The sequence below is a fragment of the Mirounga angustirostris genome, unplaced genomic scaffold, assembly GCF_029215605.1.
Source record: "Mirounga angustirostris isolate CCGP_5_RB_7025 unplaced genomic scaffold, mMirAng1.0.hap1 SCAF_10, whole genome shotgun sequence".
NCBI classification, from domain to species: Eukaryota; Metazoa; Chordata; class Mammalia; order Carnivora; family Phocidae; genus Mirounga; species Mirounga angustirostris.
In genome coordinates, this window is record NW_026991718.1 from 3,528,726 (window position 1) to 3,554,753 (window position 26,028).

Below are 26,028 nucleotides of genomic sequence, written 5' to 3' on the forward strand. Positions count from 1 at the left end.
CCAGTTTCCGACTCCCATTGCACACTCCCCCAGCCTTTCCACTAAAATCTTCCTGGCCCAGGCAGGCCTCTTGCCAGCGCAGAGCCCTGCAGGCGAGGGCAGCGACTGGCGGTCGTTATTATTTTGGCGCGGGTGATGCAAGGCCCGCATAGCTGCGCGCTGAGTCAGTGGGGGCGGGCCGAGCCATCCCCCCCCACAACCTTCCCGAGCCCCCCCCCCCCCCCGGGCCCGGCGGCGGCGGGACCGGGCGGCGGGGGTGGGCGGCCGGCCTCTGAATCCGCGGGGGCGCCCTCCGGGGCAGGGTCAGGCGGGAGCGGGGCCGCGGAAAGACCCCAGCCCCGGGCGCGCTCTCCCCTCCCCCAGCGGGAGCTCGGCGGGTCAAGCGAGGCGGTCACCGCGCGCCCGGCCATTTACCCTCGGAGAACTCGAAGAGGGGGAGGAGGAAGCGGGGAAGGAAGGAGGACCCAAAAGGAGAAACACGAAGCGGGACCGACAGGAAGAAACGAAAAAATGGAGGCGAAGGGGCGACAGGAGGCGGAGGCCGGCGGGCGGGGGCGGGGGCGCGCGGGGGGGGCGGGGCGCGCGGGGGCGCGCGGGGGGGGCGGGGCAAGCGGGGGCGCGCGCCGGCGGCCGCGGCCCGAGGGGCTTGTGGGTAGCGGCTGCGCGCGGCCGGAGACGGGATCCGCGCGGGAGTGTGTGAGGGGAGCGGGCTTGTGGGACCGAGGCTGCCCCGGCGAGCATGGGGGCGGGCTGGCGGCGGCCGTAGTTGTCTGAGCCCGGGCTTCAGCTTTCCCGAGCGCCAGAGGGCGGGGCGGTCCAGCCCGGCGGTGGCCGCGCCGCTTCCCCGCTCCCGCCCTCGGAGTCCTGAGGGAGCTCGCGGCGGACGAGCGGACCGGGCGGCGCGAATCTGACTGAGGGGCGGGGACGCCGTCGGCTTTTCGCCGCTCCCGGCCGGGCCGGGCGGCCCGCTGGACAACCCGAGGCCCCGGACCGGCGCTGAGAGCCGAAGCCGGCGCCAGAGGCGGGCGGTGGGCCCTGGCGGAGCCCCGCCCGGAGCCGGCGGTTCGGGGGCGGTGCTAGGCCCTGAGGCGCCCGGGCCAGAGCGCGGGGAGCGGGAGTGCGGGGCCGGGCGGCGGCGGCATGAGCCGGCCCCCGGCGACGGGGAAAATGCCCGGCGCCCCCGAGGCCGTGCCGGGGGACGGGGCGGGCGCGAGCCGCCAGAGGAAGCTGGAGGCGCTGATCCGAGACCCTCGCTCACCCATCAACGTGGAGAGCTTGTTGGTAGGTGGCCGGGGCCCGGGCGCCCTCCCCGCTCTAGTAGCGCCTTCCTCAGAGCCCCCTCTGTGCCCACCCATCCGTGGGAGGGAGGTCTCGCCCCACCCCGCCCCGCTTCCGGCAGCCGGGCCCGGGTCGGAGGCCAGAGGCTTCTGCGACCAAGTTCCAGCAGGAGAGACCCACGTTTGATTCTTCTTCCCCTTCTGCCCCCTGGAGCCGGTGTCATCCCCGGCTGCCTCTTTCTGGGAGCCCTGGGAGGAAACACCCCTCCTCTCCTTCCCGCTTCTCCCCTCGCTTCGGGGAGCTAGGGAGCAGGATTTGCTGTCTTACATTCATCAGGCTAGGCAGTGTGAAAGAGAGGCATGCTGCGTGGGGACGTGGGTCGAAGCAGGGAAACCTGATGCTCTCCCTGTTGGGAGTACCCACTTGGGGTGGATGACAAAGAGCCGGGGCCAGAGAACCAGTCTGAATTGTCGAGAGAATAAATCTCTCTTTTTCAGTGTACCTCTTTCTTAAGGCAGTCTGAAATACAAATTAATAACCACGTTGGCTCTTGATTAAGAAATGAATATGTTTTACAAATTAGAAATGCCCCGTAGAATGCTTGCTTATTTCTTATTTTTCTTAGGATAGGCGATTGTATTTCACAGTTTGATTAGTGTATAGTAGAGATGGATTTATGGGAAAAGGGGGTGCAGATTTTTCCCCCGGGAGAAGAAGAAAGTGAAAAAGATGCTCTGGATACTAAATTAACTCGGGAGGACGAGAATTTGTGTGGGTGATCCTTGGCCCCTTTGGATACCAGAACTCCTGTTCAGTTCTACTCCCTGCTGGGAGAAACCTAGTGACTGTATGCTGAGAAAAGCTGCGTCTCTTCCCTTTCCAGTGATTAACTGACTTTTCTTCAGAAGTCATTGGTTATCCTTTGAGGTTTCTGGAATCATTTGCAGAGTGACTCAGTGCTGTTTGGCCAAAGTGCAGGAACTGACCGAAGAGTGTGTCTTCTGTACAATGAGCAGAATGTAGTGATGCACTGTGCTCTGTCAGATGTCTTTGACGTTGTCTTTCACTGATTTTCGCATTAGTGTGTTGTTTATGTGTTTTGATGGCATCGTGACACCTGGTCCCTCTTTAGCAGTCTTCAGTTGGGTGTGGGACTGGTTGCATGAAGGGCATAACTTTTCCTAGGCCAAAGCAGAGACTCTGGGCTTCACTCCCAACATTTTCACTTTGGTATTTTGCTAGCAAAACTTTGACCCAAGGCCAGAAAGTTCATTTAAAAATAGTACCGCAAGTATTCATCAGGTTCATATTCAATCCCAGATAGAAATTTTTTACTGCACTTTTCTACTGCACTTTCATCTCTTGGGTCTTTACTGATGTTAATTACAATTCCGGTTATTTTATTCAGGATATCGGAATATCCTAAGCTAATTATACCTGTAATGTGTTCATACATTCTGTTTTGTTATTTTCTAAATTTTTAAAATGAAGGCTGTTTTTAACAGTGAAACATTACATGTTTTAGTAAACAGTTTGGTCCATTCATTTACTGAGTGCTCAATGCAGCCAAGACACTTTATGCTTTTGTTAAGGTGATGTATTGTTGGTATGAGAGTTGACATTAGATGCTGCTGATTGGACAGATTTTGCTATTGCTGTTTTTAGTTGATTAAATATTATGATTCTGAGTTGAAGTAAATCTTACCAGGCCAAAATTGTCCCTTACTCTTTTCTTTTCAGCAAGGTTGCCGTGCTTCTATTGCAAATTGAGAAGCTGAAAACATTTTTAGAACTGTTACAGTAAGTTAGTTTTAAATTATGTGTATTGTACAAAATAGTAGAATGAGTCTTTTTTGTGGTAACATTTATGTAAAGTTTACCATTTTAACCATTTTTTAAATGTACAGTTCAGTGGCATTAATTACATTCACGCTGTTGTGTAACCATCACCACTATCCATTTCCAGAAATTTTTTTATCTTTCCAAGCAGAAACTCCATGAATTAATCTTTACAAGAATATTATAAAAACATTTACTGAAATAACTAATGAAATAATGGCTGGTATCGTCTTAAAGATTTGATTCCTTACGATTTAGCCTGCACATCACAGTTAATTATTGTTTTACTGCATATGGCATTTCTTTTGGTTTTACTATAGAAAATAATATTTTTTCCTTAACAGAGAAAACTTAATATAGTCAAATAAAAACACAGCCATGAGTCTTAGTTACTTCACTTAGGAGCTCAGAAAGTCCCATTTAAAATTGTATACTAAAATGACAAAAGTATGAAGATGAAATATACCAGAAGTTACTGTATAATTATTATTAGAAGATAAAACTCTCTTTGTAGGAAAAAACGTTAGGTGAGATTACCTGCAAAGTGCTTAGCTCAGTGCTTGGTACATAGTAGGGCTCATTACATTTAGCTCACTTCTGTGTACAGTTAGCATAGTTAATTGCTTTAAGTTTCCTTTGAAAAGGAAAATGGTTTTATTAGCAACCATTTCTTGCTATATAATTTTGAATATGTAACATTATAATTTGAATTTGCCATCATAAAAATGCTAGCGGTCATCAAGCATAGGTAAAGCTGGATTCTAAGACTGTGTTAGTGTTAAAACACTAAATTATCTTTTTTTCTGTGCAGATGCTCCTTGCTTTACGTAGGTCCTTAAATTAATCTGGAGAGAGTGTATCCCTTTTGTGGTTACAGATTGTGGGCTGCTTGGTATTATTTAAAAATAGAGGGGTTTGCGGACGCCTGGGTGGCTCAGTTGGTTAAGCGACTGCCTTCGGCTCAGGTCATGATCCTGGAGTCCCGGGATCGAGTCCTGCATCGGGCTCCCTGCTCGGCAGGGAGTCTGCTTCTCCCTCTGACCCTCCCCTCTCTCATGTGCACTCTCTCTCACTCATTCTCTCTCTCTCAAATAAATAAAATCTTTAAAAAAAAAAAAAGAGGTTTTGTTTTTTTTTTTTAAAGATTTATTTATTAGAGAGAGAGAGAGAGCATATGGTTGGAGTGGGGGAGCAGGGTGGCAGGAGAGGGACAGAGGGAGAGGAGAGAGAATCCGAAGCAGACTCTCCATGGAGCACAGAGCCTGACTGGGGCTCGATCTCGAGACCCTTAGATCACAACTTGAGCCAAAACCAAGAGTGGGACGCTTAATCGACTGTGCTACCCAGGCTCCCCAAAAATAGAGTTTTGAGGGAGGTTTGTTTCTGTAATACTTTTTTTGGAGGGCAGGGACTTCGATAGTATGCTTTTGCAGTGCTTGAAACTTTTTGGTAAACACCCATGTTTTGTTGTCAAGACTCCGCTTCTCATACTGCTTTCCCAAATAATATGGTAAAAAGAATTGTGCTGGAGAGATGTCTTTTTCTTTCTTTCTTTTTCTTTCTTTTTTTTTTTTTTAAGATTTTACTTTTTAAGTAATATCTACACCCAACATGGGGTTTGAACCCACAATCTCGGGATCAAGAGTTGCATGCTTTACTGACTGAATCAGCCAGGTGCCCCGAAGACCTTTCTAAATATCTTTCTAAAGATGTGTGCTTTTGGGTTTTGATATGTTTTACTAAAAGAGTAAATGGTTATAGTAACTTGGGATTCAGGCTTAGGTAAACTGTTACTTAAGACTGGTGTTGATGGGGAAAGGTGATTAAAATTTTATTTATGAATTTCAGTGACTTAGAATACAAAATGCTTTATTTGATTGATTTCATTATACCAGTAAACTGTATGAAAATATTTCTTATCACATATTTCTTCTCACTTAGATTTCAGTTTGGTACTGGTTATCTGCCTAATTAAAGTAAACTTTTATGTGTATTTTTTTCCCACTGTATAATAAGCATGAATATTATAAAGATATAAAAGTGAAATAGAATAAAAATGGAAAAATTGTTTTATACATTTTTTTTTGTGAAATAAAAGTTGGGCATTTATAGTGTAAGTGGGATTACTTTATTTTTTTTATTTTTTATTTTTTAAAAGATTTTATTTATTTATTTGACAGAGAGAGACACAGCGAGAGAGGGAACACAAGCAGGGGGAGTGGAAGAGGGAGAAGCAGGCTTCCCACCGAGCAGAGAGCCCTACGTGGGGCCCAGTCCCAGGACCCTGAGATCATGACCTGAGCCGAAGGCAGTCGCTTAACCAACTGAGCCACCCAGGCGCCTGGGATTACTTTTCTTTAAAACTTGCATTTTGATGATCATTAAAGACAATGAATTAGCTAGAGAGGTTTAAAAAAGTGTAATGTATGGAATTTACAGTTTAGGTGAAGTTGAACCTCTTCAAAGTACAGATCCACAGCCCCTAACCCACAATTTTGCTACGTAAAGAACTCAGAAAACCAAATTTTTGGTAAAACTTACTTGATCATAACATCTGACCTGATTTGATGTTAAAATATTTATAATCAATTTGTCCCTCCTGGTATAATTGGAATAGCTTTCCTTGGAGAAATATTAATGTGTTTGATTTCAGGGTGCTACAGGGGACTTGTAAGAGGGTTTTCAGGAATGTACTGTATATGTTATATGTACTTTATTACCATTCTAAAATCCAGAAGATTCTGAATTCGGAAACATCTTGTCCTAACGTAAGGCCAGTGTAGACTTACATACATCTCAAATGCTGTAGTTATAAAGAAATAGTGAATAATTATCTTTTTTTTCTTTTTTAAAAATTTTATTTTATTATGTTAATCACCATACATTACATCATTAGTTTTTGATGTAGTGTTCCATGATTCATTGTTTGCATATAACAGCCAGTGCTCCATTCAGTACGTGCCCTCTTTAATACCCATCACCAGGCTAACCCATCCCCCCACCCCCGCCCTCTCTAGAACCCTCAGTTTGTTTCTCAGAGTCCATAGTCTCTCATGGTTCGTCTGTGAATAATTATCTTGAAACCTAAGTTGTTGTTTTGGTTGAGTCCTGATCCAGTAGTCTTCTTTTCTCATTTTGAATTCTGAAATATTCTAAACATTAAGAGAATATAACATGCAAATATGAATTATGAAGCATAAAAAAATTCATGAAATCACCGCCCAGTTTAATGAACAGAACACTAGCCTGTTGAAGTTACCATGTGTTGTTGCTGCTTGATCAGTCTTCATGCGTTTTCTCCTGTTACCCTGAAATTTTTTTTAAAGATTAATTTACTTATTTGAGAGAGATTGAGCATGCATGAGCAGGGGGAAGGGCAGAGGGAGAGGGAGAGAGAGTCTCAAGCAGACTCCCTGGTGAGCACAGAGCCCAATGTGGGCCTTGATCTCATGACCCTGAGATCATGATCCAAGCTGAAATCAAGATTCGGACACTCAACTGCCTGAGCCACCCTGGTGCACGCCCTGAAATATTTTTTTTTATTATTCCCTTGCTTTATTTTATAGATTATCACATTTGTATCCCTAAACAGTACTGTTTAGTTTTACTTACTTTTTTAACTTTAAAAAGGTTAAAATTTGTACTGTATACTATATTCTTTTATGACTTGCTTTTTTCAGTCAAAGTTAAATTTCTAAGATGCACCTACATTGTGGTTTCGTTTTCATTGCTACTATAAACCGTAGTATATTGCTCCAATCTATTTAATGGATTTTTAGATTGTTTTTCTTTTCTGCTATTATGGATAGAATTGCTGTGAACATTACTGGAGCCCATGTGAAGTATCTGTAGGCTAGGGTATATATTTAGGAGTGGAATTGTTGGGTTTTAAGATAGCTGTGTTCAACTTAGCAAGGTAATGGGTAGAGTTTAAGTTTTCCCCCAACATTTTTTTTAAGATTTATTTATTTGAGAGAGCGTGAGAGCAAGCGATCGAGTGAGCAAGTGCAGGGGGGAGGGGCAGAGGGAGAGGGAGAAAGAATCTCAAGCAGATTCCCTGCTGAGCACAGGACCCTCAGCTGAAACCAAGAATTGGACGCTTAACCCGCTGAGCCACCCAGGTGCCCTTCCCCAACATTTTATTATGGAAAATTTCAAAGTACGGTAAAGTTGAAAGAATTGGTGCTGAACATCTGTATACTCACCATCTAATTAATAGTTTGCTGTATTTGCTTTATTACATCTATCCCTCCCTTTATCTATCACTACATCTTTTTGTTTTTGATTCATTTAAAGTAAGTTGTAGCTATTGGTATGCTTTGCCTTTAAACACTTCAGCATGCATTTCATTAAGTAGAGTTCAGTATTTGTTTAGGCTTTTTATTTTATTTTATTTTTTTATTTAGGCTTTTTAAAGATTAAGTTTACATACAATGAAATGCACAAATCTTAAGTGTACTATTGATGAGTTTTGACAAATGCACACACCTGTGTAATGCAAATCCTTATCAAGATACAGAACATTATTACCAACCCAGAAATCTTCCTTATATGTCTTTTCAGCTAATTCCACACCCCATTCCCTTAGATTCTATCACTCTTCTGATTTTTTTTTTTTGTACTAAAGATTACTTTAGCTTCTTCTAGAACGTCATATAAATGGAATCCTATATAGAAAATCTGGCTTATTTAAAGCTCAGCATAGTTTTTGAGATTCATCCATGTTTTTGTGTATATCAGCAGCTTGTTCCTTTCTTATGACTGAGCAGTATTCTGATATATGTGAAACCATAGTCTTAGCCATCTCCTGTTAATGGATACCTGGTCTGTTTTGAGTTTTTGGCTATTATATATTACATACTTCGGCTTTTAATAAAGCTTGCTAAGAACAATCTTGTATTAAGTCTTTGTGAGGACATGTTTTAATTTCTTTTGGGCGTAAATACCTAGTAGTGGAATTGCTAGGTCATAAGATAGAAGTATGTTTAATTTTTAAGAAACTGCCAGATTGGGGCACCTGGCTGACTCTCAGTGGAGCATGTGACTCTTGATCTTGGGGTTGTGAGTTCAGGCCCTATGTTGGGTGTAGAGATTACTTAAAAATAAAATCTTAAGAGAGAGAGAGAGAGGCTACCAGATCTTTTTCCAAAGTGGTGATATAATTTTACACTCCCACAGCGGTGAATGAGAGTTCCAGTTCCTCCCCAACGCTGAGTCTTTTAAATTTTAGCCATTCTGTGAGTGGTAGTGGTATCTCATTGTGAATTTAATTTGCATTTTTTGATAACTAATGATAATAACTTTTTCAGGCACTTACTGGCCATTTGTGTATCTTCCTTTGTGAAACATTTGTTCACAAATGTTCACATTTGTTCATTTAAAAAAATTTGGGTCTTTTTTTCCTTTATTTTTATTATTAACTTACACAAGTTCTTTATCCTATATACATTTCTTTGTCAAGTATATGTTTTACAAATGTCTTCCAGTCTGTGGCATGTTTTTTTTTTAATCAAAAATTTTTTTATGGTTATTGCTTTTTCTGCCTAAGAGACTTGCCTTTCCCCATGTTACAAAGATAATTCTCTTTTGCTTTTTTCTAGAAATTTTATGGTTTAACTTTTATGTTTAGGTCTAGGATAGATGTGAAGCCAGTTTTAGTGTGTGGTGTGAGTTGGGGTCAAGATTCATATCCCCCCTCATATTTCCCATACCCAGTTATCCAGACTATCCACCATTTTCTTCCAGCTTTACACATAACTGACACATAACATTATATAAGTTTAAGGTATACAGATGATACATGTATATATTGCCAGTTGCTTACCACAGTAACCATTAGTTAACACATCCTTCACTTCACATAATTACCGTGTGGTTTGTTGCTATTGTACTTAGTGTGAAGATTTACTCTTTTAGCAACTTTCAAATATACAATACAGTATTGTTAACTATAGTCACCAGCATCAATTTTTTTTTTTAAAGATTTTATTTGTTTGACAGAGAGAGACACAGCGAGAGAGGGAACACAAGCAGGGGGAGTGGGAGAGGGAGAAGCAGGCCTCCCGCGGAGCAGGGAGCCCGACACGGAGCTCGATCCCAGGACCCTGGGATCATGACCTGAGCCGAAGGCAGACGCTCAACGACTGAGCCACCCAGGCGCCCAGCACCAATTTTTTAAAAATATTTTTCTTTTCTCATTGGATTGCTTTGGTGCCTTTGTTAAAAATGAATTTTCTGATAGGTGGATTTTTTATTTGTCTATCTACCACCTAGTAACTACATTTAATTGATAGTTATGGTTCTGTTGTTTAACCATGTTCTATTCAAAATTTATTGATTTATTTTATACTTTTATCTTTTCACCTGAAGGAAATGGCAGGCAACTGTGGTTGAAAAACCTAGATTTCGTTTTTGAAGGGAAGAAAGCTGTACATTTTTGTAATTATAAAAATAATATGTTCTTATTGTAGAAAACTTAGGAAATAAAGGTATAAATGCAAGTGACATACATAGTCTCCCCACATAGAATTAAATTAACATTTTGGTATAAATATCTGTCTGAAAAATTAAAATAGAAAAAAGTAGAACTACATTGTACATGTGCTTTGTCATTTTCTTTTACACCTAATGAATAATAGAAGCTTTTGTATAGTTAGATTTATCAGCCTTCTTACTGTAGAGTGATTTCTGGCTTAGACGTCATGCTTAGGACATTGTCCATTACCAAAATTATGATATCATATACCTGAATTTTGTTTTAGTACTCTAATGATTTTATTTTTAATGTTATCTTTAATGTTACTTTTATTCCATTTGGAATTCTGATGGAAACTATGAAGTAGAGGTACGAAGATTTTATCAGGAAGTTTGTCATAAATATTAGAGTACCCAAAATAATAATTGGAAGCCTTTGTTTATATCTCTGTATTCTTGTCTTACAACTTCGTATTTGGAGAGTGGTACTTGTGGGAGGAAAGAGGGTAATGATTATAGATTTGATCTTCATTTGGGCGTTTTGAGTTTTTTTATGGAAATACTATTCTACAACTATACAGCCCTTCTGAGGGTCGCTCAATCAGTTAAGTGTCTGATTCTTGATCTCAGCTCATCAGGGTCATGAGTTCGAGCCCTATGTTGGGTCCACACTGGGTGTGTAGCCTACTTAAAAATAAAATCCTGTTCTGTGCTAACATTCAAATATACACACACACACACATATACATACATATATATAAAAGCTGTTAGTGATCAGGGTTACTGGTGAAGAGAATGTTGGTGACTCAGGGCAACTTATGGCTTTTGAGAAAAAAAAAAAAGTAATATTTTCCATTGGCAGGTTAGTCTATTATATAGAACTTAATATTTAAATTAATGTGAAATCATGGTGGTATTGGGGTCTCTACTAAAGCTGTCTCTTCTTTATCCTTGATTGTAGTTATTATTTACTCTCATCTGTACTTTTTTTTTCTTTAAAGTATGATTGAATTATGGAGATATACTTGTAAATTCTGCAACTGGCAGTCCCAGATGACCCTCACTCATCTTTTTAGAAAGCATTTGGATCACAATAGTTAGCATTTCTCGCTTGCTCTCTTGCACCCTTGCTCTGTTTCTTTCATTCTCTTTCTTATTCTCTCCCTCTTTCATTTTCTCTCTCACTCTCCCCCTCCCTCCCTCCCTCCTTCCCTCTCTCTCCTTCTCTGTGTGTGTCTGTGAGTATGACAAAAAGGAAATTTTGAGATTCATTTTTGGTTCATCTTTGATAATACTTTGGGGGAGTGTTTATATAATTCCAAGAATGATCTTATGGTTTGATGCTTCATTTTGGTAAGGTATGAATTGTTTGTTGAGCTATGTAAAATGCTTTATAAATTTCTTTTGTTATAGTTAATTGATTACTTATTATTCAATATCTGATTTCCCTTATTCTCCAAGAGTTTAGACTTTTTAGCTATAAAGCAACTGATAGAAATTTTCTTTCTTTTTTTCTTTTTTTAAAGGTTTATTTATTTATTTACTTATTGGAGAGAGAGAGAGAGAGAGAGAGAGCCGGAGACAGCATGTGGGGAGGGGCAGAAGGAGAGGGAGAGAAGCAGACTCTGCTAAGCACAGAGCCCAAAGTGGGGCTCGATCTCACGACCCTTAGATCATGACCTGAGCTGAAATGAAGAGTTGGGCGCTCCACCGGCTAAAACACCCAGGTGCCCCAAACTTTTCTTTATTTTCAAGAGATTATGGACTTGGAACTAATTTCTAACACTTTTTTATTAGGGTTTTATATGCCATGGAAATGAATATCAGAACCTCCTCCAGTAATACTTTAGATGGAAACAGAGCAGAACAGGCTTGGCATTATCTTAATTACCTGTATGATTATGATGAGGAATGCTTAATACACTAAATGTTGTCTTTTTATGTACTTCTTGGTTTTTGAGTTTATTTAATGAATAGAATATAAGCTCTTTTAGGACATGTGTCTTTTTTTGTCTTCTGTTGTTGTGTCCTGTAAATATTTGTTGAATGAACTAACAAGTAATTCTTTTTTAAGTAACAGGAGTAATCTGTAGAAATATATCCCTGCTTAAAGAGATATTAAAGTAGTCCCCAAATAAACATTTTGGTGTATGTTCCTGTCACTTATTTCTTATCTATTTATAGGAAGGAAGATAAGTAAACCTCTGTATATGCAAAGAGGATAGGTTTGAGTGATAGAATTAATTGGAGGTCAAGTAGGAAAAGTGAATAATGATTTGGACATTTTCTGGATTGTGGTGAAACCATTTGTTTTGGAAAGGATTTAAGCTTATTTTATTCAGTGTTTCAGGTGAAATAAAGACACTGTGTGGGCTGCACAGCCTTTATCATTTATTGAGTTTCATCTGTTCCCCTTACCCTCTGGTTATTCTTCTGGTTAAATATATCCATTTCCTTCTTATATACCTAGGTGATGCCTGCGTTGAAATAGTGCTTCATGAATAAGGGCAGATGAAATGCTGGTGGGTCTGTTCACAGGGTGAAATTCTTTAAAACGGTATATTGGCTGTTACTAATAGTAAGGCAGTATGGCTTAACAAAATTAAAAGAAAGCCAAAGGGCATGAGAAATTTTGATCAGGGATCAAAATGTTATTATAAATCACTATGAATGACTGTTTTTGAAAAATTTTCAGATATTACCAAGCATTCTGATTACGAGCATTTTCATTTAGCTTTAAAATGTTTATTGTTTGGGGCGCCTGGGTGGCTCAGTTGGTTGAGCGACTGCCTTCGGCTCAGGTCATGATCCTGGAGTCCCTGGATCGAGTCCCCCATCGGGCTCCCTGCTCGGCAGGGAGTCTGCTTCTCCCTCTGACCCTCCCCCCTCTCATGTGCTTGCTTTCTCTCATTCTCTCTCTCTCAAATAAATAAATAAATAAATCTTTTAAAAAAATGTTTATTGTTTGTAATACTCTGTTCTTTCTCTAATAAACCCAAATACTTGATTTTTCTTGTTCCCTTTGCATTTTATTTAAAACAGCTATAGAAAGAAGAGAATTTAGAGTATGGTTTTTCTTCTATATGTAATGGTGGCTGTCAGTTAGCAAAGGAGAGCAATACACAGTATCTTGCTTGTAGTAAGTCCTTGCTAATTGTTGGTTGAATGATAAATATAGGCTGCAGATGTAGTGCAGTTGAGAAGACAGTGTTACAGTCTCTTATTTGCTTTTAGAATAAGCTCCGAAATAAAAGTCTGGCAGTTGAGAGTGGTCAGCAGGTGTTGAACATAGGTATCATTGTTTACTAGGTTTATTAGTTCTCTTTATTCTTTTTATTTTACTCTATAATTTCCATACCATAGGATTCACCCATTTGTAAGTATACAATGTACTGATTTTCAGTAAATTTACAGAGTTGTACAACCAACATTATCACAATCCATTTTCATTAACTCCCCAAAATTTCCTTGAGCATGTTTGCAGTCAGTCCTTACTCCCAGGGAAGCCAACCACTGATAATGTTTTCTGTGTCTGTAAGTTTTTCTTCTTTGGAAATTTCATACATGTGGAATCATACAGTATTCAGTTATTTGTTCTGCCTTCTTCCACTTACCATAATTTTTTGAGGTTTACCTGTGTTGTAGCATATATCAGTATTTTGTTCTTTTTTATTGCTGACTAATACTCCCTTGTACAGATATATTACGTTTGTGAATTCACCATGTGTATGGACATGTGTTTTTATTTCTTTTAGCTAGATTTTAAGGAGGTGGATTGCTGGGTCATATGGTATGCTTCTGCTTAACTTTTTTTTTTTTCCTTTTATGCTTAACTTTTAAGAAACTGTTTTCCAAAATGTCTGTATCATTTTACATTCCCACCAGCAATGTATGAGGGTTCCAGTTTTTCCGTGTTCAAAGAACACTTGACATTGTATGTGTTTGTGATGATAACCATGATAGTACCTTCTACTAATGATAAATGATGCTGAGCACTGCTTCATGTGCTTATTAATTTTGTTTTTTAAATTTTTACTAAGGTACCATGAGTATGGTCTAGTAAAAGGACTTTCATTTTGTATACTACAAGCCAATTCTAATGTTTAAAAATAGAATTCAGATACATATAGATCAGAGCCCTTTATAGGTGAAACTATCCTACTGACTAGTGTCTCCACCTGAAAGGCCTAATTCATACTAAGCATTATTATTTTTTTAAACCTTGTTGTGGTACTTTTGCTTCCAAGTAATGAATGCGCCTTGCTGAGCTGTGTAGGCCCTAATAATGGCAGTGAAGTCTCTACTGGTTGAGTTACTTCTAAGCTACAGATCAAGTTGAAGTACTTCCGATTTAAATTATGGTCTTTGATTGTTTCTCCATTCTGTTTTGTGCTGATCTTTATTATTATTATTATTATTTTGAACATCTTGAGTAAACTTATAAACTGATTTCTCTCATCTTGACCAAACATTTATCTTTATAAAACTTTTCTGTTCTACATAAAAATTTAAAAAACAATTCTTACTATTTAAATATTGTAACTTGGTTCCCGTGAGTGGGTAACTATTGGTGTTTTAAAAGTGTGCTACACTTGGCTTTTGGCTTATACTTCGAGTACTCATCTGAATTTAACGTACAGATACAGATGTTACTTCTTGTTCATAGGTGGCATGGATATTGATTTGTGGGATTAAATTATGAGCAGAGTTTTGGAACTTAACCAAGACCATGTTCTTTTCAGATACAAAAGTAGCTGCCCAACTTGTCCATTCTGTATCAGGATATTACCCTATTGTTTGACCTTGTGTTTCATTATGATTCCTTTAGAAGTCATACTAAAAAATATGCTTGTTGAAATTGAAGTTTTCTGTTTAGCTTTAGTTTATATTGTATTTTTTGAGCTTTTATTAAAGATAACCACAAATGGGACTTTTTTGAACAGAAAGGAACATTTAGGAAATAATTCTTTCAGTACTTCAGATGCTTTAATTTATTAAGGATGAATTTAAAAAATTTTGGTTGTAGTGATATTTATTCTTCTAAAAGGAAAGTGCACTAGGGGTGCCTGGGTGGCTCAGTTGGTTAAGCATCCGACTCTTGATTTTGGCTCAGGTCATGATCTCAGGGTTGTGAGATTGAGCTCTGTGTGGGGTTCCATGCTGGGTGTGGAGCCTGCTTAAGATTCTCTCTCTCCCTTTCCCCCCTCCTCCTCTAAAACAAAAAAATTAAAGGAAAGTGCAGTAGCTCAACTGCCATGAAGTTTGAGTCCTGCAAGATCTAGTGAAATGAGGTTTTGTATATTGAAACCCTTGCAAAAATATTTCAAGTATTAAATGTGTAAACATTGGTATGATTTTGAAAAATGTTTCACCCTTTTGAGTTAACTTACAGAGTTGTAGTTTGTGGTACTTGGGACTTTTATATATTTAAATACATATGGCCATATTTTATTGTATTACATAGTGAATAAAGTTCAAGTTGAAGTTGAATGGTTAAAAATGATGTTTTGTGTTTGACCAGTGTGCCTGTGTTGAAAGAATCAAAATTAAACATTTTTTTTCCTGTATGAATCACTAGATTTCTCCAAGGCCCACTAACAGGTCGTATAATCAGCATCTTTTGTAATTAGTAAAGATTAGAGGAAAATATATCAAAGTTAATGTTTTCTTTCAGAGAAGTTAGATATCAAGTCAGAATTGGAGAGTTAATGCAAAATTTAAACCATACTGTAAAATTTAACCAGATTGTAGCTATTCTAAATTCAGCAAAATTTCTCTGGAATTAACAGAATATTTGGATTTGCTTTTAAAAAATGTCTAAAACATGAACTTTGAATTTTTGTATTGGCTTCTCAATGATTATATTTCTCAAAATTTAATCACTGAAATTAATGTGCAAATGAAATGATGACCTTTTCTTTGAACTTTAGATGCAAGGCATGATCTTAGTTGTGTTCAACGTGAAGCAGTTTTTGTCTTATATTCTTTCAAAAAAGGCCATCTTAAGGAAGCTTTAATAAATGAATTGACAAAAATTTTCCTACTGGATTAAAATAAAAAGTAAATGTATAGAGAAAGATGTATCTGGAAATTTGAAAACAATACCGATATAGTTTATGTCCTGGTCCTTAGAGGTCTGTCTATCTATCTATCTATCTATCTATCTATCTATCTATCTATCTATCTATATATCTATCTATCATCTATCATCTATCTATTTATTTTATTTCAAAGAAATAAAGAGAGAGTGAGAGCGAGTCAGCGGGAGCAGGGATGTATTGGGGCAGAGGGAGAGAAACACAGGCAGATTCTATGCTGATCAGGGATCCTGACTCTGGGCTTGATCCCACCACTCTGAGATCATGACCTGAGCTGAAATCAAGATTCGAGGCTTGGGGCGCCGGGGTGGCTCAGTCGTTAAGCATCTGCCTTCGGCTCAGGTCATGATCCCAGGGTCCTGGGATCGAGCCCCGCAGGGAAGCCTGCTTCTCCCTCTCCCACTGTCCCTGCTTGTGTTCCCTCTCTTGCTGTCTCTCTCTCTCTCAAATAAATAAATGAAATCTTAAAAAAAAAAAAAAGATTCAAGGCTTAACTGACTGAGCTACCCAGGCTCCCCTTATAGGTCATTTTGAGTACAGATTTTCTAATCTGTATCTGCTAAATCCAATAGCTAAGACAATGGTTTAAAAATCTTAGAGGTCTTTAGAAATATTGATGCCTGGCTTCCTTCCCCCAGACATTCTAATGTAATAGGTATGTGATGTGGCCTGGAGATCAGGAGTTTTAAAAGTTCCACAGGTGGTTCTCAAGCGCAGGAAAGTGTGGGAACCACTGAGTTGAGAGGTGCAATATTGTAATTTAAAGATTGGCAGAGAGGTCATTGGGTCGAAAATGTATCTGAGGAAAGGAGAATACTTATTTTTTTCTTTCTTTATTTTTTGTGGCTCACCAAGGCTTGGATGAAGCCAGAAAGTCAGAATTATCTGTTGGAAGCCAGAATCGTACCCAGGGTACTTGGTAGAAATGATGTCAGATCCTCTGATTTAGATGTCTGTAGTGGGGGCAGTAATTTGCATTTAATCAAGCATCTCAGGTGATTCCGATGCAAGTTTATGTGCAGATCAAAGTTTGAGAAATTTGTAGGTGTTGCTTCTTGTACTGACTGACAAAACAAACCAAATAGTCGAGATCTCCTTGGCACACAAAATTGTATATGTGGAAAAGGCTGGCAAATGGAGAAGCGCCAGATTTTCTGAAATATCAAGGGTCATCACATTTTCTTTTTTTAGAGCTCCATAGGAATTAGACCAAGGTTTTTCTTTTTCTTATTTTAGAAGGAAATTTAATTTGCTTTGCTGAGCTTTTCTGAAGGAAGAATCAGACAAGATAGACCAAATTTCTGAAGTGAAAAACAATTTTTATTGTGATAAAATATACACAGTATAAAATTACGATATAGAAATGTTATTACATCTTACCCTTTCGTAAGAAATATAGTCTACAGACACTTACTGGCCTGGAACATACATAATTTTGATGTTTCACATTTAATAAGTGGCGACAGGGAAATAGTGACAGCCTGTTTAATCGCTGACAGTTAATTTAATTCAGAAAGAAAAATTTCGCTAGAAATGTGTGGTCCTTCAGAGCATACCAGCTAAAACAGCCCAGTGTATGTATATCTGTGAAAGTGCCTATGTTTAAAAAATAATAAAATCACTCAAAAATTATTTTGTGGTCTCTTTAAAAGCAAGCAAAAAAATAAAATGTAAAACATTCAAAATCTTTATATTAAAGTATTTTGAAATTTTATTTTCAGAGCAGCCTTCAAGTTACTGGTTATATTAACAGTCATCTTATTAATATGTTACTGTTCAGATTTTTTTTAAATGCACATTCTTTGCAGTTATGTCTCTTTACATCACTGGAAATTAGAGAAAACCAGACAGTGGATAAGTTGTCTTTATTTTTCATTTTCTCAAGTATTTTTATATTAGACTTACTCTTGTGTGGCCATTTTAATTTTGGTGGTTAAGGGGTATGTAGGTATTTTAGAAATTTGGGAAAGTTTTCATTTATTGATTCTTGTGATATAGTTATAGCTATTAGAGGAATAGCAGTTGTGAGTTTTATCTTTTTTGGTTTTTTTTTAGTATTTGAAATCTTTAGCAACTCACTTTTTGTAGATCTTGTCTGTGGTTAATAAAATTGGACACACTTGTAGCCAAGGCAATATATATATATATATTTTAAAGATTTTATTTATTTATTTGACAGAGACACAGCAAGAGAGGGAACACAAGCAGGGGGAGCTGCAGAGGAAGAAGCAGGTTTCCCGCCTGGCAGGGAGCCTGATACAGGGCTCTGTCCCAGCACCCTGGGATCATGACCTGAGCCGAAGGCAGACGCTTAATGACTGAGCCACCCAGGCGCCCCAAGCCAAGGCAATATTAATGAATATTTGTGAGACTATAGAGTGACACATAGTATCTTTAAAACCCTAAAGATTTGTCACAGTTTATCATTTAAAATGTATCCATTCTTCCCAAGTTATTGCTGAAAATAGAGAACTAAAATGTGAAACAAATCCAAAACTGGGTGGTGCTTCTTTCACTGGCTGCTATACTTCTGCAGTTATCTTTAGAAATTTGTTACATCTGATGTATTAACATTTCACTGGAAGTGTTTTTCAGGTTAGAAACATTTTACAATCTGGTTATTAGGATCCCTATTCCATAATACCTCAGCATTGCACAGAATGTGTCAACATTTCTAAATATGTAACAAAATGAGACTTCATGATTTGTATGTCCATGCTAAAGCAGCTCTGAGGCATTATTTCTGACTGTAGCTTTGGAATATATAATTCATGATTGCAACATTTAAAATTAGAGTATGAATATGTTTTGTTAATGTTGTTATATTCTGGCTAAAGAAGAATTTAGTCATAAAAGCAAGATGTTACAGTGTAAGAGAATGCAAAAGCTCACCTAAAGGATTTTGCTGGTAGTTCCAAGAGACAATTTTCTAAAAAAAAACAAAAACAAAAAACACAAATCAAAACTGTAAAAGCGTATATTTTTTTTTTAAAGATTTTTATTTTATTTATTTGGCAGAGAGAGAGAGCGAGAGCAGGAACACAAGCAGGGGGAGTGGGAGAGGGAGAAGCAGGCTTCCTGCTGAGCAGGGAGCCTGATGTGGGACTCGATCCCAGGACCCTGGGATCATGACCTGAGCCGAAGGCAGACGCTTAACGACTGAGCCACCCAGGCGCCCAAAAGCGTATATTTTTGTAAAAAGGGGGAAGCTATAAAATTAAAATTTTGGAGGCATTACAGAAGACAGATTTGTTTTCCATATTTAAGACATTCCCAGAATAGGAAAATAACGGATGATACAAATAAAACTAAATTTAGAACTAATAAAAGGAAACTCTAGTAAAAATTGGCTTATGACATTTCCTTCAGAGGGAAGTCATAAAGTAAAACACTGAATACATTTTTAAGAAGTTAATTACTCAGTTTTGGGGGGAGAGTTGGTAATAGGGGATTTTTATAAGTTTTAGCATAGGGAAGTTCACCTTTTAAGATAATATGGAGAATGTAAGTCTCTGGCATAATATTTTATTGTGCTGCTTTTTATCCTCTTGTGAACAGAATTGTTCAGTTTAGTTCAAGTTACAACAACTCTGTGAAATGGAAGTGTAAGAATCTGGAAAATAGCATACTTATTTCAAATCATTTTCTGTAAGTAAAATTCTATTAAAATAAGTTCATAAAATGGATCCTGTTTAATCTCTATTAATATGTGAAAAAACAAATGAATTTCCATAAGAATTTTTTGGGTTTTGTTTAAGGTAGTAAAGGTGGAAAAAAATGAGGGGAAATGACTTGATTTTTTTTTTTGAAGATTTATCCATTTATTTGAGAGAGAGAGAGCGCGTGCACACACACACACACACACACTCACACACTTGAGTTGGGGAGGGGCGGAAGGAGAGAGATTCCCAGGCTCCCTGGTGAGTGCAGAGCCATACCATGGGGCTCAGTCTCATAAGCTGGAGATCACTCTCACGACCTGGATGGAGATCACGACCTGAGCTGAAACCAAGAATTGCATGCTTAATCAACTGAGCCACCAGGCATCCCATGACTTGATAATTTTCAAGTGTATCTTTAAAAGAGAAGCAGAGTAGTATAATGGCAAGAACACTGGATTTGGAGTCAGAAGAGCTATGACTGGTATTAATTAGTTAGATGTTTTATTAATCATCTTCTTGACTATGATTTGTAAGACTATCTTGTCTACCTCAAGGAGATGTGAAGATTAAATCCAATGGGAAGCTAACCCTATGTATTAGTGTTCTGTAAACTGTACAGAACTTAAACTTGTTTACAGACGGTTGAAGAACTATCTGTAAAATATCCTAAGTTATATATGTCTGTAAGTGTCTTCAAAAAGGTACGTGCATACAGAATCAGTCTCCTGGTGTTAGCCTGTTTTTCCCAAAAATGGTAGCACATTATTTGGCACATATTAGGTTCTCTAAATTACTAAATCACTGAATAAAAAATTAGTTGGCATATTTATTTTTTAATTCACTGAGGATAATTAGCTTCATTCTGTGAATATTTGTTTTTATTCATTTTTTGGGCTTACTATATTCCAGGTGTCAATTTTTCCCAGCTAAGGTATATTATTTTTTTTTTTTAAGGTATATTCTTTTAGAGTTGGTATGATACTGAATATGAAAACAGAGTCTGATGTTCTTATGTGATGTTAAATTTCAGAAATCCTGATATATAAATACTAGGAAAAGTCATGACAAAATTTTTAAGCCTTTGTGTTATTCACTTGCAAAAATGTTAATCATGCTTTATATGAAGTTTAAAAGAGCATTTGGGTTTTACCAGCAGTTTTTATCTGTGGCTTCAATTTAGCAACTTTTGGCCTACTTGTAACAAAAGTGAACTGAGGGGGCGCCTGGGTGGCTCAGTTGGTTAAGCGACTGCCTTCGGCTCAGGTCATGATCCTGGAGTCCCGGGATCGAGTCCCGCATCGGGCTCCCTGCTCGGCAGGGAGTCTGCTTCTCCCTCTGACCCTCCTCCCTCTCATGCTCTCTGTCTCTCATTCTCTCTCTCAAATAAATAAATAAAATAAAATAAAGAATTGTTATGTCTTTAAAAAAAAAAAAGTGAACTGAGGAACAACTTCAAAGAATGGTTTGGGAAATGTAAACTGCAGGTATTATGCTCTGTGACCTCTGGTCTTTAGGCATACCAGGGTAATTAGAATTTAATCATGGAGAAGAATATTTGAAAGTAATAGTATATGTTGTGATCATTCTATATTGATGACTACTGTAATCAGTAACTATTTAATTTCCTTGGATCATGTAATTTCCAAATTTCCTGATTTAGGGGTTTAGGATCTGGCTAACAGAGTAGGCTAGTGTAAATCTGTTGTCAACTCTTTAACAACCTCATGGAATAAGAATGTGTATTTCTGTAGACCAGGAAAAACTGAATTAGTATTCAGGCATAATTAAAATGAATATGGGGAGAAGTTTGTATGGGAATAGCCACTGTTATGGTGATACATTATATTTTCCCTGTTGTGGCATTTATGAATTAGGAAATGAATTTTATCTACTTTTTTTTTAATATCTCAGTGGTTTTTCTTAGGATAGAGAGACTTCAGCATAGACTGTTTTCTATCCTGTGGTTGGTCTCTTGTGCTCAGGTGCCTATCCCTCTCTCAAAAAAAAAAAAAAAAAAAAGGAAGTAAAGGGAAGGGGTTTTTGAAGGGCCCTGTGATCAGGGGACAATAGCAGGGAAAAGTCTTCTTTTAATTTTTTTTAAGTAATCTCTATACCCAGCGTGGGGCTCTATCTCACAACCCTGAGATCAAGAGTCACATGCTTCACTAGCCAGGACCACTAGCAGGAAAAAGTCTTGATGGTATATATGACTCACAGATGATGGGCTTTAGGGAAGTAGACTTATCTTCAGAGATGTGAACAGGAAGAGAGTGAGCAGGACCAGGGATAGAGGCAATCATCCTTTCACCAATAACTGAATAAATATACCATATTCTTTTATTTATACTCTCTGTCTCTGTCTCTAATGGGAATACTCCCTCTTATTCTCTGCTTTGTCAACTTAAAAAAACAAACTTCATTTTGAAAATTACAAAAGTAATACATGCCTATTTAAAAAATTAAAAATTACAGAAGCGAATATAAAATATAAGTTCTCTCTTAACCCTTTCTACTTGATCTCAGTCTTATGAAACAACCACTTTACAACATGTCAGTGTATCACTTTCCTTGTGTGCGTTAATAGTGTATACATACAACAATGGTGTATCATTTTCCTTTTTTCCTTGCACAAAGCACGAATATTTACAGGGGTTTTTTTGATAACCAGAATGCATCTATATCATATCTGTTGTTTTGTATTTGCTTTTTTTTTATTTGGAGGCCATCCAGTCACAATTTATAATTCACTTGGTTCTTTTAGGGAGTATTCCATTATCTGGATTGACCATAATTATTTTATTATTTCAGTATTGATAGACATTTAGGTTGTTTTCTTCTGTTACAAACATTGCTGCAGTGAACATTACTAATTTTGTGCATATGTGTGAATATTTTTGTAGATTTCTAGAAATGGGATTGTTAAAGCATGTGCACATTTAAAATTCCAAAATAATCCCAATAGTGATGAGAATACACATATTCCCCTATCTTTGCTAGGTAAATATCATCAGCCTTTTACGTTATTTGCCAATCTCATAGATGAAAAAAAGCCAGTATCTCCTTTTATTTATTTTTTTATTTATTTATTATTTTTTTAAGATTTTATTTATTTCTTTGAGAGAGAGAGAGAGTGAGAGAGAGAGCGCAAGAGGGGGTAGGGTTAGAGGGAGAAGCAGACTCCCCACCGAGCAGGGAGCCTGATGCAGGACTCGATCCCGGGACTCCAGGATCATGACCTGAGCCGAAGGCAGTCGCTTAACCGACTGAGCCACTCAGGCGCCCCTCCTTTTATTTTTTATATGCATTTCAGTATTTGATTACTAATGAGCTTGAGCACTTGTTGTTAGTCATAGTTTTAATTCTTTTTAAAGATCCACCTCAAATTTATTTTCTCTGTGAGGTCTTCTATAATTCCTACTTATCCTATTCCCTAACTCCAGGCAATGACTCTTTTCTCTGTTTTCATAGTACTCTCTGTTGTAAGTGATTAGAATCATTATGTGTTATGATTATTTACTTATTATATACCAGACCAGGAGCTCCCCTATGGTTGTGACCATGTAGTAGTCATTATTTTTCTAACTTATATCATGGTTTATTGGAAATTTGGGAACTAAAACCTACTTTTTAGGGTAACAGGGCATACATGCTTTAAAGGTATTTTCTTTTTTTTCCTTTTAGTTTGAGATATAATTGATGTACAGCACTGTATAAGTTTAAGGTATACAACATAATGGCTGGACTTAAGTATATTGCAAAATAATTACCGCAATAAGTTTAGTTAACATTCATCACCTCATATAGTTACGTAGTATTCATTTTTATGTCTCTGCCCAGTGACTAGCACAGAGCCTATTGCATTTAGTGTTTGTTTAGGAAGTTTTATTAAATGGTTAGTCTGATTCCCAACTGGGAGCCTGTGTAAGGTTTGCTGCCTTCTTTTTTGGAGGAGGGGGAGGGTTGGCTCTTAATGGTAATGGTTCTAGTAGACCCCTTTATTTTACAAATGAAGAATTAAGTCTAAAGGAGGAATGTCTTATTTGGCTAATGAGATATTTTTATTCTTTATCATACCCTACTAGGTATTGTGAAACAGCGCAGCTCCAAACAGTTATTTATGGTCAAGGATGAATATTGATTTCTACTATCTAAGATAGATGGCGAGCTTTTCTCAGTTCTTACAGACCAAGCCTAACTAATGGGGCTTTTGCCTAATAGTTTTAGCATGTAGCCTTAAACCAATATAAATTATCCAAACTTCATTTGGCTCCTTCCAAAGAGTTATGACTCTTATGACACATTAGACATAGACTTTTCCAGTTGCAGGCACCGGCTAACTCCCGAGAGATGCGGTGTCTTTTCTTTTAGAGAACTCTTGAAACCTGTCCTCTTAACCATCTTCCCATGAAGTGATCCCACCAGATCTAATCACATTATTGCCTTTTCCTGCTCAAGATGCAAGTCATTATACACATCTCTTTTCATTCTTGTTCCCTCACCTATTCTTCCCCTCCTTTTCAGACATTTTTTACCCTTGTTCTAAGGTTAAACATAATCACTTGCATCTTCAAATTCTTTACTGAATGTTGCTTTTATCTTTAAGTAACACCACCTGTCTTCCTCCTAAGGGAAAGCCTTCTCTAGTGGAGCTTGTACCTTCCTTTATTCTCTACAGATCCCAGTTGTAGGAAAATATAGGAAGTGGTTTCCTTCTTACTTTGCACTACAGTGCCTATAAAACTTTCCTGTTAAAATTCCCGTTGCTGAGTCTCACGTAGTTGGGATATACATCTCTGCTTGCTCATTGAAGACATAGACTTCTGACTCATAGACTTCCTTTCCATGCAAGGTTGTGCCATAGTTCTAGGTGAATTCAGTGTTTATATGAACAGAGTACCCAGGACCCTGGCTTCACAGTTTCCTCATCTCTAGTGGAGATCTTCACTTAACTCAATTACTTACTCCCATGAAACTACTTTGGACCTTACCATTACCTGAAATCAGCTTTACCTTTGAGATCGTTTATTCAAACATCTTGTTCCTGAGCTCTTATCCTTTTATTAAACCTATTCGTTGATGCTTTTGAGATCTGCAGTTCCTTGACACCTCTCTTCACCAAATGCTTCCTGTATAAGCAGGCAAGAATCCATTGTCCATTCAGACTTCTTGCCAGAATTCTGTTTCCTTGCCCTATTGAATATCTATCCTATGCATTTGCACCTAAATTTTGGATCAGTTTGTCTGGCCTATACAAAAGGTCTTCATTGAGCACTGATGGAGAAAAAAATTACTACCCAGATTAGTGGTACTGTGAATTCCTGGTCTGTTTCTTGTAAGAGCTTTCAGGGTGGCAGAGCAAATCTGTCATTTTCCATAGGGTCTGTTTTAAACATTCTTTTCTTTCTTTGAGCAAAGTATGCTCCACAGATGGTCTTCTTACTTCATGAGAAAATAGAAGCCATCAAAAGGAGATCCCTTAAATTTCCTGTTACTTGACTCACTAGTTTATCTCTTCTGTACCATTTGTTCTTACTTTTCCTTCTGTTTCAGTGGATGAGGTGTCCATCATTCTGTTTCAGGTTAATTCTCCAACTGTGCTTTGGATCTCATTTTCTCCTTCTGTTGATTAATTCTGTTTGTCTTTCATCTTTTTCTTAATTTGGATTCTTTCTCATTTGGCTAAACTTGTTCAAATGTATCACCTAAAACAAATAACCAAATGACCCCTAGAAAGAAATCTCAATTCTTTCTACCTTTTGCCCCTCCCCTCACCAGCAAAACAAACTCTGCTGTCTCATTTTCTGTTCACTCCTCAGTACACTATAATCTCCCTCCCATCCTGTCCCATCACTAACATGCTTACTTCAAAATCATGCTTATTTCCTTGCTGCTAAAACTATCATCTTATCGAATGTTCAGAAATACTTGACACTTCTCAAATTGCTCTCTTGGCTTCTATGACAGTACTCCGAGCATCTCTAGCTGTTTCTCTCAGGCTCCTTTGTTTTCTCTTTCTCTGCTAAATGGGATTCTTATTATTTTTATTCATTCTTTGCCTTCTTCTTTTTTTTTTTTTAAGATTTTATTTATTTATTTATTTGAGAGAGAGAGAGAGAGACAGCATGAGAGGGGATAGGGTCAGAGGGAGAAGCAGGCTCCCTGCCGAGCCGGGAGCCCGATACGGGACTCCATCCCAGGACTCCGGGATCATGACCTGAGCCGAAGGCAGTCGCTTAACCAACTGAGCCACCCAGGTGCCCTCTTTGCCTTCTTCTTAAGCTTGTGTCTATTTCTAGGATTTTCTTTATCATCTGTATGTTGATGATTTCCATTTTTCCACCTGAAAGCTTGCCTCTGAGCCTTAGGCTCATACATCAGCTAGCTAACTACTAAGCATCTCCACTCAGATATACCACAGATACTTCAAGATCAGCATATTTACAACAACATTATTTTTTCCCCCTTTGCTTTCAGATCTTCTTCATTTCCTATGATTAGTGATTCCACTATCCATCTGGCTTGGATCGAGCCAGAAATCTGGCTATTTGGGTTTCTGTCATCTTTGACTTCGCATTCAGTATCACTAGATTCTGTCAGTGTTACCTCCATCATATGATTAATTTCTCTCTCATCTGACTGCTACTTTCCCACTTCAAGTGATCATCACATTTTTCTTA

At 38.3% G+C, this 26,028-nt stretch overlaps 1 protein-coding gene across 1 annotated transcript in view; it reads left to right on the plus strand.

Annotated features, from left to right (window-relative positions):
- Nucleotides 1–657: 657 nt before the first annotated feature.
- ROCK2 (Rho associated coiled-coil containing protein kinase 2) overlaps nucleotides 658–26,028 on the plus strand; it is a 143,195-nt gene continuing 117,824 nt past the window's right edge. The window contains exon 1 of the mRNA XM_045884098.3: nucleotides 658–1,281. Within this exon, the coding sequence (XP_045740054.1) occupies nucleotides 1,141–1,281 (141 nt within the window). The 5' untranslated portion in view covers nucleotides 658–1,140. The remainder of the gene's footprint in view (nucleotides 1,282–26,028) is intronic.